The sequence below is a fragment of the Agelaius tricolor genome, unplaced genomic scaffold (assembly GCF_023055355.1).
Source record: "Agelaius tricolor isolate 1412-34295 unplaced genomic scaffold, bAgeTri1.0.p SCAF_51, whole genome shotgun sequence".
Taxonomy (NCBI): Eukaryota; Metazoa; Chordata; class Aves; order Passeriformes; family Icteridae; genus Agelaius; species Agelaius tricolor.
The window spans coordinates 1,228,897-1,240,721 of NW_027269311.1; the positions used below are offsets into that span (position 1 = coordinate 1,228,897).

General features: G+C 49.4%; 1 protein-coding gene across 1 annotated transcript in view; it reads right to left on the minus strand.

Annotated features, from left to right (window-relative positions):
- LOC139604481 (hydrocephalus-inducing protein-like) overlaps positions 1-11,382 on the minus strand; it is a 32,408-nt gene extending 21,026 nt beyond the window's left edge. Inside the window, exons 1-4 of the mRNA XM_071455635.1 lie at positions 11,191-11,382; positions 9,966-10,176; positions 9,303-9,384; positions 7,295-8,045 (exon numbers count right to left, since the gene is read on the minus strand). Of these exons, the coding sequence (XP_071311736.1) occupies positions 7,295-8,045; positions 9,303-9,384; positions 9,966-10,176; positions 11,191-11,382 (1,236 nt within the window). The remainder of the gene's footprint in view (positions 1-7,294; positions 8,046-9,302; positions 9,385-9,965; positions 10,177-11,190) is intronic.
- Between the last annotated feature and the right edge of the window lie 443 nt (positions 11,383-11,825).

The following is an 11,825-nucleotide window of genomic DNA, read 5'->3' on the forward strand; positions in this document are numbered from 1 at the left end:
CCTTTCCCTGAGGTGTTCCCAAGGCCCCTCTCCAGGGCAATCCTTAACCTGGATTGTGTTCCGTGTCGCTTGCTGCCAATTTCCTGCTCAACAGCCCACCTCGGTCACCTACCCCTTTGGACTGTGCTTTCTACTGAGCCAGTCCTGCCAGAAAAGCAGCTTTAAACACAACTCTAAGTAGGCACTGATCCAGATAAAGCCCATCCATTCCCTTCTGCCCAGGGCCAGTCCCCTGTACATCTGGCAGCCTGCAAAATCTAACACCCCGTCAGGGTCCCAACACATTGTTCCAGCCCAAAGCAGTAATGCAATTTGTTTTGCTAAATCTGAAGTCATTCCTGCAGGTCCTCGGCCTCAAAGGCCAACGCTGCCACTGTGGAGGGAATGCTGTGACCCCAAGCATTTGATGGTGACCACACCAAAGCAAGAGGTGGCTCCTTCAGCAGGAGAATGGCAAATGGCAATTTGGTGCCTTTGCGTCCTCAGCCTTCCCCCCCTGGTTTTAGCAATGGCAGCTACACTCCAGCACAGCCCAGCAGCTTCAGCAGAGGTCATTTGTGTTGGCTTAGTGCAGATCAGGACTCCCAGTCCACCACTCCCAGCAGTTTGCAATGACAACAGGACCTGGACACTGAGGTCTTTTGCTGGAGGCGAGCCTGTCACAAGCACTCACCCTCTTCAAACTTCATGTTAAACAGAAAGGAAAAGAGCGGGAAAAGGCTACCTTTGAACGAGTCTCACTCATGTCGACACATGGGCCAATTCTGGGCAGAAAACTCCCCCCAGTGCTGGCCTCCTGCTTTGAGTTGACAAACTTCTCCCTCTGGAACTTAGAGGGAAGCAGCTGAAATGCAAAAACAAAAAAACAACAAAAAACCAACCAAAAAAAAAAAAAAACCAAACAGCAAGAATGTCAGAGATGTGCTTGCTCAGAAAGGCTTTCCTTGAACAAGTGGCACTGATGAATAATTTGTGATCACAGCCACTAGGACAGTTCTGGAAACCCTGGAAGTTGCCTGCTGAAATACTTAGCACCAATAAATTAATAATACAGAGTGCAATAGACATACTCCAGCCACATGGCTCTGTCCCATGAGTCTCTCTGTGATTGGATGGGACATGTTTGGGGATTTCTGCTCTTTGGGCATTTGTTTCCTCTTACATTTCACTGGATTGAGGCAGTGACCTTTCCAGAGAGTGGGGAGGAGCTCTCAGAACTGCCTGAACTTCACCCCTGCACAACACTCAAAACTCCCAGGCAGGAGATAGCACTGCTGGCTGAGTCCAAGGGAAGCAAGCAAGAGAAGCTGTAGCAAGAGTGAGGTGCACAGGAATGTGTCCAAGTTTTAGCTCTCTCTGTTACTTAGCATTGGTTTTCTCTGTCTGGGCTGACAGAGCCCTCGAGAGAAGAAAACCGAGGGATGTCCTTGGCAGAGCCTCAGCAGTGGGGCATCTTCAGTCAAGTGAGCTGCAGACAGCAAGGGACCTTTGTGGCCCTGGCTCCAGTGCTGCCTGCAGGGCTGCATCTGTGCCCACCCAGGAGCTGGGAGAGAACAGCTGCTTTGGAAGCTCTTCCAGCTGGGACCAGCCGTGGCTCTCAAGGCTTGGGGCAGAGTTTGAGCTTTCCCCCTCACATGCCCAGGTGCCCAAGGGCAGCTTGGTCAGAGCAGCACAGGTGAGTGCCCAGCCTGACAGAAGGAATTGCTGTGGCAAAGGGGAAGGAAAGAAGCCCATGCTGAGGGCTTCAGCTGTACATTGGTTTCACTTGGCTCTGCTGGCACAGCCAGGCAAGGCGCTGGGCTGTCCCTGACACATCCCACAGTGTTCCCTACTGCACCAGGACAGCCCCAGCAACAGGAGCATGGCACAGAGGGCTGGGGAGGGGCTCTGCAGCTTCAGAGCACTGCTGGACAACAGGGGCAGGGAGAGCAGGGACACCAGGGTGGTTTCCAGCCTTAACACAGCCCCAGGGGCTACTCACAGTATTAGGCTTAAGTCCTTCCCTAAGCAAAAGTCGAGGTGTTGGTGTCCTTCCTGGGAATCCAGATGCCATTGTGAAGTGATGATGTCACAGATGAGTGACAGTCCCTCAACAGAACTGGAAGGAACAACAATGGAACTCTGAAAATCCAGAACCCAGTTCATGGCAGACTCAAGGGATATACTGGTGCTAAAGATTTTCTATGAGTTGAAAGTAGCTATGTGCTTGTTTGGCATAAGCAGCTAGTATTGTTAGGCCTCTAGTTGGACTTTATTTGAACTACATGGTTACCTTGTGCAATTCAAAGATGGATCATACTGAAACCTGGAGCTAAAATGCTCAACATTAAAAATACTTAGAACAATCAAAGCTGTAGCTTAAATATTATTTAAAAACAGCTTGAGTGGACCTCCTCTTCTTTAGGCTAAATGACCCCTGCTCTCTCAGCTGCTCCTCACAGGACTTGAGAGAGACTGGAGTGTTATGGTTAATGGTTTAAATATTGCTATAAAGAACTTTTTGCCCATTGTGACAAAACTGTATAGAGAAGCTGAGACCCCCAAGCCCACCCTTCCCTGAAAATGCCTCCTGACTGGAACTTGGCACTGTGAGTTAAGCTGCCTAAGGGAACTTGAGACAAGATAAAGCTGACACTAGCATCCCATTAGCTCAGGTCTGGGGAGAAGTGAACAAGGCTGAGGGAGAAAAATACATCCCCACTAAAGCCAGACCCAGCAGCTGTGCTGAAAACCAGCTCTGTCTGCCTTCAGGCTGGGGAAGTCATAGCCACAGACTCGTCTGCTGAGGCCAGGTTTGCACTCAAACCTCCCATCAACAGAGGGGGGAGGAGGAAATTCTGGGCATGTGGCACAACCTCTGCTAAGGGGCAGTGGACACCCATCCTCCCTCAGGCAAACTGGCTCAGCTCTAGAAGCCCCCAGCCCCAGAAGGCCACATCCAGGGGACCTTCCCATGAGGGGCAGCTGAGGGGGTGTCATAACCCATCAAAGACCTCCAAAGTGCCCCCAGAGCCATTCCTGAGGCCTTGCACCAGACGACTGCAGGGCATGCAAAGTAACACAACAGATCTGAAAAGCCACAACCCAATTCAGGGCAGACTCAAAGGATATCCTAGTGCTAAAGATTTTATATTATTTGAGAGTAGCAAGAGACAGAGCCAAACTTGCCCCACCCCAGGGAGCTACCTGGGCAGTGCCACCTTGCCCAAATCTGCATTAATCCTTTGGAGTCTTCCATTTTGTGAGGCCTCACCACAGAGAAGACCAGAAGAGGATTGAATGGGATGGGATCCATGGAATGGTGATATTTTCTACTAAATCTCTCTCTGTCGCTCTCTTTCTTCCCCCCTTCCCAGCTCCCACCCTCCCCCCTCCTTTTGCTATTTCTTTATCCCTCTCTCTTCCTCACATTTACTGTTCCATAAAATCCAAACTATTGACTTTGGCACATGGTCATGTTTTGCACCTTAATCCAGGGGCATCTCCTTAATAATTTTAATAACCAGATCATAACAACCCCCTGAAACTTGAACAGAACTCATTCACCTATAAGTAGTTTAAATAAATACTATAGGAAAAAAAGGATAGACTAGTATATTTAGGAAATGTTGCATTTCTTCGGTGAGACAAAAAGCACCATCAGCAGACCATATATGGTTCATCCCCTCAGCTGTACATGCCACCAAACTGAAGACTGGCATTATCCCATCCTGTATTTCTCTTTTTCATTCTCTTTCAGAGCAGAGATGTGTCAAAACCAGAAAGTACAACTTGAGTCAATCTTTACCTTCAAACGAAATTCAGGACTCCCTCACAATGACCAATGCTTTGCCAGTTCAGGACTCCTTCACAGAAACCAATGTTCTGTGAATTTAGGAGTCCCTCACAAAGACCAATGCTTTGTAAGTTCAGGACTCCCTCACAGAAACCAATGTTCTGTGAATTTAGGAGTCCCTAGCAAAAACCAATGTTTTGCGAGTTTCCGAGTTGCTCACAGAGACCAATTCTCCGCGAAATCACAGGACTCGTAGAGACCAATCTCTGCGAACCGTTCGCTTGGCTAATGCCGAGTGCGAATGAGCAGCAGCGCCGGCTGAGGGCGCTGAGGCCACGGCGCCGTCACAGACGCTGAGGGCCCGGGCGCGGTTACCGGGCAACCGCGGCACCGAGCCTGGGGCCGGCCCGGGCCGGGCCGCGCTGCTTTGCAGAGGACATTGGCACTTTTGCTGCTGACTTGACTTTAGTGCTTTCTGACGAGTCTTTCTGTATTTATGAAAGATTAAAATGTGGTGATAAAGGCACCTACGGCACTGCTCTTTGTATAGCACTAGGATGCTATCCTGGCTGGAGCCCCAGCAGGGGCTGAGGGAGCTGGGCAGGGGCTGAGCCTGGAGCAAAGGAGGCTCAGGGGGGCCCTTGTGGCTCTGCACAACTCCCTGCCAGGAGGGGACAGCCGGGGGGTCGGGCTGTGCTCCCAGGGACAGGGACAGGAGCAGAGGGAACGGCCTCAGGCTGCGCTCAGGCTGGGCACCAGCAGGAATTTCCCCATGGAAAGGCTGCTCAGGCCTTGGCAGGGGCTGCCCAGGGAGCTTGGCAGTGCCCATCCCTGCAGGTGTCCCAGGAAGGGCTGGAGGTGGCACTCAGGGCTCTGGGCTGGGGACAAGGTGGGCATCGGGCACAGCTGGGACTCCGTGGTCTCAGGGAGCTTTCCCAACCTTGATGATTTCATGAGTCTGTGATTCTATGAAGGGATGATTCAAACCAGATTTTATCTCCAAATATATCATACACAAATATTACAAAGGTCAAAATTCACGTGAAAGAAATTTAAGATTATTCTTTAAGATTGAAATAATCATATGTCAATGTTGCATACAACATTGTTACATACAATATTGTAAAGCCGTATAAAAGAAGAGCTTTGTTACCCTTGTAAAATGATGGCTCAGGCCTGCTGCTTCAGCTAAGTACAGCTAACAGCTAGCCTGACAAGTTCCTGTGAGAAAGGAGAAGAAAGAAGAAGAAAGACTTCTACCCACAGCTTCTATCCAGGAGACAAGAATGTAAACCTCGTTAGGGAGGAAAGGTTTTGACTAACATGTACTTTAGCAACTACCAACCAATGAAGCGAATTGCAGTAAATTACTAACCAATTAAAATGAAAGACAATGCCTTTAGAAAACCATCTAAATGTGAGCTGTGAAGAATAAAGATGGGCTGTTGTGCATGAAGATAGCGACATGTAAGGACAGCATTACATGAACTACCCTTGGGTTTAACATCTTCAGTGAAAAGTTAAACTGGACCTGTCTATTAGGAAAGGATTATTGGTTCAAATTTTCTTGTCCTTGAAGAGAATTCAAAAGTCTTTATAGATATATTACTGCTTATGTAAATACAAACACCTTCATGTTAACATGTAGAGATACATTCTGATTAACATTATTGACAGACCAATGGAAGAGGAAAACTAATCAGATTTTATAGGCTGACTTCTTCCCTCTAATACCTGGCCTTTCTGGCTGAGATGCCAGACTCATGACCATACTGCTTAATTCTTTTTCAGTTAAAGATGATGCAGAGTTGTGAGAAAAGCTGTGCCTCCAATGAGGCCTGGCCTTGTACACATCTAGTAAAAAAGATATTTCTGTGTTTGAAGTTTCTCAAAAGGCAGATCTTTGCTGTGGAAATGCAACTCTCAGTCAGTGACTGTGTTGGCAGAAGATGAAATAAAATGCAGCTTGTGCCTTTTCTGTGTTTATCTTTTTGTGTGCGGGTTTTAGAGTTTGTTTTGTGTTGCTGCCTTTGCCCTGCTCTTTTCCCCGCGGGTGTTTTGGGGGAGCAGAGGTGCAGCGGCCCCGGGGGCGCTGTGGCGGCCGAGCCAGGCGAGCCCAGAGCGGGCCGCATTCACGGCCGCAGGGCCCTGCTGGGATCCATGGATAATGAGAGGATTGGCCCGCGCAATGAAGGGATGACTATTGTGTGAATATTAAGAGAAGCTTTATTGATGTGTAGTTATGTCATTGCACTTTAAATGTCCTCTCTTCTCCCCATAGTTTCCCTTTATTGTAGGGCTTTCCCTCTGCCCTGTGGGCGGCACAGGCCCCTGCTCTGGCGCAGAGCTGCTTGATTCCTTCTGTCTGATAGGAGGCAGGAGCCTTACCTACTGTGTTTGTGCGCCTTGAAAACGTGTTGCTATAGGGTTTTTTTAAGTTTATTTCGTTTTCTGACTAAATTCTGATTGTTTTATATAGTTTTACAGTTACTGGAGAGATTGAAAAGCGGTAAATGCAACGCCTTATTACCTATCAAATTTTAACATGGTCTGATATTTTTAACAAGAATGCTAACAAATTTGCCATATAAAATGATGCCAGATACAGTCACAAAAAGCTGTTGGGTTGTTCAGCAATATGCTAAATTGCACGTTATTATATTTATTTTTCAGTAACCCTGCACTTTAAAAAGTCGTACTGAATTTCTGTTTCCATGGAATTTGCAGTTCCCATGAGTTTTTCTCATAACTGATTTACTTAGAATTCTAATATGCTTTTTACAACTTTAATCCCTCCAGTACACCATCATGCTGTTATTTCATTTATGGCTTATTCACCTTTCAGTTGTCTAACAGATAATAACCAGTGAAAACCTTCATGACATAATGCCCTCACAAGAGTGAGCTGTTTCAACATCAGAACATAGGAGCCTTTTTTAAATGAATGAAAAGGGGGAGATGTCATAGACAGGTAGAATAATGATAAAAGAAAGGCCTTATGAAATCAGGCCTTGTTCTGCAATATTAACAGCTGGCCTGTCATCTCTTCTAAGTGCAGAGAAGCAGTTACAAGTTCCCATGTGAAGCTATTTTGAGAATGAGAGTTTGTTAACAATCTGTTCTGAGGGTGAAAAACAAATGTACCTGCAACAACAAGGATTTGTCCCATGAGAATCAGTGCAGAGAACAAGTAAACAATACAATAGAGAGATTTGATGCACAAGTAAAATATATTTTATTAACCAATAGCGTAATTAGAAAGAAATCTATTAACTAATTAAAGTTGCACACGAGGTCTGAAACTGTAGAAACTGAGTTGAGTGAATAAAGAATAATCTTTCCCTGCCTGAAAAAACTGAGTCCCAAGAAGGGGTAACCTCCCCATCAGCACAGATGATACCCAGTCATTGTGGAACATCATCATCTGACTGTCCCCTCTGTAACTTTGCTTTGCATCTCCAGCTGAGATGACTAAAGATTGCTTTGGTCTCTACATTTTTGTTCAGGTTTCTTCTTCACCTTCTCCTGAGGCTTATTGGTCTTCTGACCTTGGTTTCCAGCTGCATGCTGGAACTTGTTTCCCTTCTGGATCACAGGTATCTGCACAGTACCCTGAACTCTGTTCCAGTAGGAGAAATTCTGCTGCAATGACTCATAGATCTGAAACCTCTGGATCAAGTTCTCCATCTCAGCTGCGTCCTCTGGGATTTCAGTTTCTCCGTTCTTTGGGGCTTTGGTTCTCCCCTTCTTTTGGGCTTTGGTTCCCCCCTTCTCTGGGGCTTTGGTTTCATCCTTCTTTGAGGTTTTGGGTTCCCCCTTCTCTGGGGCTTTTGCTTCCCCCTTCTTTGGAGCTTTGGTTTGCTTCTCTGGGATTTTGGTTGCCTTTCTCTCTGGGGATTTAGTTTCCTTTTCTGGAGGTTTGTTTTTCTTCTCTGGGGGTTCGGTTGCCTTCTTTAGGATTTTCGTCTCCTTCTTCTCTGGGGGTTTGGTTTCCTTCTTTTCTGGAGGTTTGTTTTTCTTCTCTGGGATCATGGTTTCCTTCCTCTCTGGAGCCTTGGTTTCCTTCCCCTCTGGAGCCTTGGTTTCCTTCTTCTCTGGGGGTTTGGTTTTCCCCTTCTCTGGTTTTGGAGGTTGCTTCCCCACAGAGACACCCTTCTTGTCCTTCTTCCGCTTCTCTTCCTCCTTCCGCCTTTCTTCCTCCTTCCGCCTCTCTTCCTCCTCTAAGGCTTTTGCCTCTTCCTCACGCTTTTGAGCCAGCTGCTTCAGCTCCCTTCAGCAAACAAAACAGAAAAAATCGCTGAGAGTCCCCACCAGAAACTTGGGCTCAGCAGTCCTGGCCGGCCCTGCACTTCATTCCTTGACCCTGAGGCCAGGCAGAACCACGAGACCATTTCCGTGAATTTTTCTCAACCCACAGAGGTTGGGAACATCCCAAGTGATGCCATTGGTGCAAGGGGACCTCCAGGACCAGCCAAACCTGAACCTTGCCATCATAAGGTCTTGGCTGTGCAAGCTCCCTCTTAAGGCACAGCCAGACACCTCCAGCCCACTGCCAAAGGCTGATCCAGCAGCTCTCTGTGCTGATGCCTGAAAATGCTCTTTGTCTCTTGATTTCCCAGTTTAAAGCAGATCACAGATTGCTGACATCTGCTTATCTCTCCGACCAATTCTCACTCAGCTCATTCAGCACCCCTCAGGGCACAGCCTGCTCCTTCATGAGAATAATCCTATCAGTCAGAAAGCAAAGGCTGCAGGAACTCCTCTCCTGCAAGACAGGCTCTTGTCAGCCAGATTTCCTGCAGGAACCCAGCTGTGAGCAAGCAAACCGGTGCTCTCTGCCATGAAAGCCATCTGAAACAGCCTCATCTGTCTCCTCCCCATGAAACCAACTTCAGCCTGGGCTGAAGGAAGTGCTGATACACAGACTTGCTTTAACCAGCCTCCACTCTCAGCTCCACACTTTGCCTGTGTGTCCTGAGCTGGGCTGCCTTGCTGGAGCTGAGCTTCTCCTGGGCTGGCCTACTGCTGCAGCTGAAGGGGAGCCTAAAGGACGTGAGCTTCTGTGGGTGGTGTCCCACCATAAGGAGAAGCCTGGCAGATCAGCATTGCAAGGACTTGCAATGCTGTGGCAGGAGCAGGACCCAAACCAAGCTTTGCTCTGTGCCCCACACCTGCCCATACCACAATCCCACTGTTTTGGTGAAGGGAGATGATCAAGAAGGTGCAACTCAACCCCATGGACCTAAAGACACCTCTAGAGGCAGTGCCAAGGCAAGCCCAGAGCCCAGCTCCCTGCAGGCAGCAGCTAAGCCAGGAGGGCTCAGCACTCCAATAGAGAAGAAGATCTTCTGTCTCAACAGAAGAAGGTCCTTCCTCTCTTGGCAGCCAGGGAGCTCAGAATGGCCATCCCTGTGCTGCTTCTGGCCTTTGCTATCCAGCACCTCTGAGCTCAGAGTCCTTGGAGCAGGGAAGCCCTGCAGGGACAATAACCCATGGAACAGCAGTAACCCATGGAAGCCTTACTCACTTTTTCCTCTGTATGAGCTTCCTTTCCAGTGCTATTTTATCCACTTCTGCTTTCCTCTGCAGAGCTTTCTCTCGCTGCAGTTCTTTAGCACAAAGAGGAGAAACCATGAGTGACTGCAAGCTGACCTGGGTGCTCTGGGTCAGCTGCAAGGATTCACAGCTTTTCCTGACCCAGCCTATCATCCCAGGAGATATTGGGGAGCTTGTATCCCCCCCCAGAATTCAGACAATCCCCCAAGCTATGGCCGGGCAGTAAAGTCCCCATGCCCTCGGATCCCAGGAAAGGAGACTCGGTGAAAGCAAGATGAGATTGTTCTTTTGTTGCTAGGAAGGTGCAAATATAAAAGAGCCAGTGATATTAGACCTGGTCCTACTGGCTGAGGAACTCATCCAGCCCTAGTCTTTGTGGCTAAGGGACACAAGGAAATATCCTGATTATTTCCCCAGTCTATGGCAGGCAGATAGGAGCTTGCTTTGGCTACACTCAGGGTCGGTAGAGGATGCCACAGCCCTTCAGCCAAGAGCTCCTCCACCAAGCTGGGGAACAGGCAGCTGCTAAAAGAATGGGCTTTCCCTGGAGAGCAAGGTGACAGAGAGAGTTCAGGGTGTATGGGCTGGACCACAGGCAAAACAGACACCACCAAACCCTCACTGTTTTTCTGACCTGCTGCTGCCTTGCCCATGGCCTTGGCCTTGACCTCAGACTCAGCCCTGGCCTTGGCTTCTGCCATGGGCTTGAGCTCTGCCTGTTGAGCCTTTGGCCTCCTGTGTGCTTCGTGGTCCTGCAGCACCTCTGGAGGCAGTGTCTCACCCATGGCACGTGGAGGCATAACAAAGCTCTTTTGGTACTCAGACCCCACTGCCATCCGCAGGATCTGTATGTGGAGGGAAGAGAAACCATATGCAAGATTCCTTTTCTTGCCTTTCATCACACAGACTCAATCAACCCATTTTCTGTCTCCTCCCTTCCTCCCAATAACACCAACTATTTAGTTTAGGTCCTCCCACAGCATGTCAGCAGAGCTGGCTTTGCCCTGGGGATTGCCTCCATCTCCCTGGCACAAGCCTGGGAATGCTGGAGTGCTGTGAAGCTTGGGCAGCGTGTACATGGGGACCAGACCTGCCTTCTCACCTTCTCCTCCTCAAGGTACTGCTCATCAAAATCCAGTGAGTGAGACTCACAGGGCACCTGCACAGCACCAGGCAGCTCTGGCAGCACACAGAGCTGTGGTAACAACCATGTGAGGGCCAGCAATAAATGAACCAGGGCACACAGGCCCTCTGCCCTCTGAGGGGTCACCAACAGCCAGGAGAAACAGACACAGCACTGAGGCATTCCAGGAGAAAAGGCACCTGCGTGCAAGTATTGGCAAGCAACATAGATGCAACAAGGGAGTCACCCAGGGCAACACAGACAGGGCCAGCAGCTGGAAATATCTGTGGGCTTTTGACTGGAAATGAGTGAAGTGGGGATTATTCTGGGACAGTCTCTCCAACGGTAGTGACTGGAAGCCCAACTTCTTCCCTTGATTATTGTGTGGATTAAGCAAGAGCTTTAGACAAGAGCATCTCCTTGGAGGTCAGGCTTTAGGTGTGGATCAGCAGAGAGATGTCTCAGGGACACACCCCTCAGAGCACCCCCACTGGGAGCCTGCCTGCCCCAGAGGCAGTGTTAGGTACCCTGAAAAAGAGGCATTCCCAGCATTGTGGAGAGGGTTGGAGATGGCCATTTTAGAGCAGCTTGGATGCCAGATGTGTCCCTCAAAGGTTGGGCTTCCAAGCCCCAGAGCCAACAAAGGGGCTGGGAAGGGAGCCCTGGAGCGAGGTGGGCAGGAACCTGCTGGCCGTGGTGCCAAGGCAAGGAGCTGTGCCAGGGATGTGTGTGGTACCTGTAAGCCACAGTTGATCTCCTGGGGCCTCACGGAGTAGCGGACACGTGAGATCTCCCCGGTCACCAGCACCTCGTAGGTGGGGCCTCCCTCCACGTGGCACAGCGCTGTGACATCAGAGATGGTGTTGAGGTGGCCAGAGTAGGTGAAGGAGACCTGCTGGCTCTCACCTGGCTGCAGCACACCTGACATTGGCAGGATACTGAAAGCCTGGATGGAAGACAGGAGAGATTGAGCTGTTGAGCATGGCAATGGATGCAGAAGAGCATCTTGGAGCAAACTGCAGCTGTACCTGGAGGGGCCTATTCCCCAAACACTGCCAGAATCACCCTCATCTCATCCTGCATCCATGCCACTGACCAGTGCAGGGACCATGGGGAAAATCTTCTCCCACACTCCAGGCACTGCCTGGCCCCAGCTCCATTTGCTTGACAAAATGGCAGCCCAGGCACTGCCTGGATGGCTCTGCCTGGGAGAGGGAACAGCACCAGGGAGCTGCATCCCTCTGGCATCACACTGACACCCACAGCAGCACAGCAGGGTGGAATTCTGCTGCAGCAAGAACGACTTTTGGTTTAAGTCTGAGAACATTGGGATGCTCTGTGACCTTTATGTGCATCCCCCAAGCAGCTCAG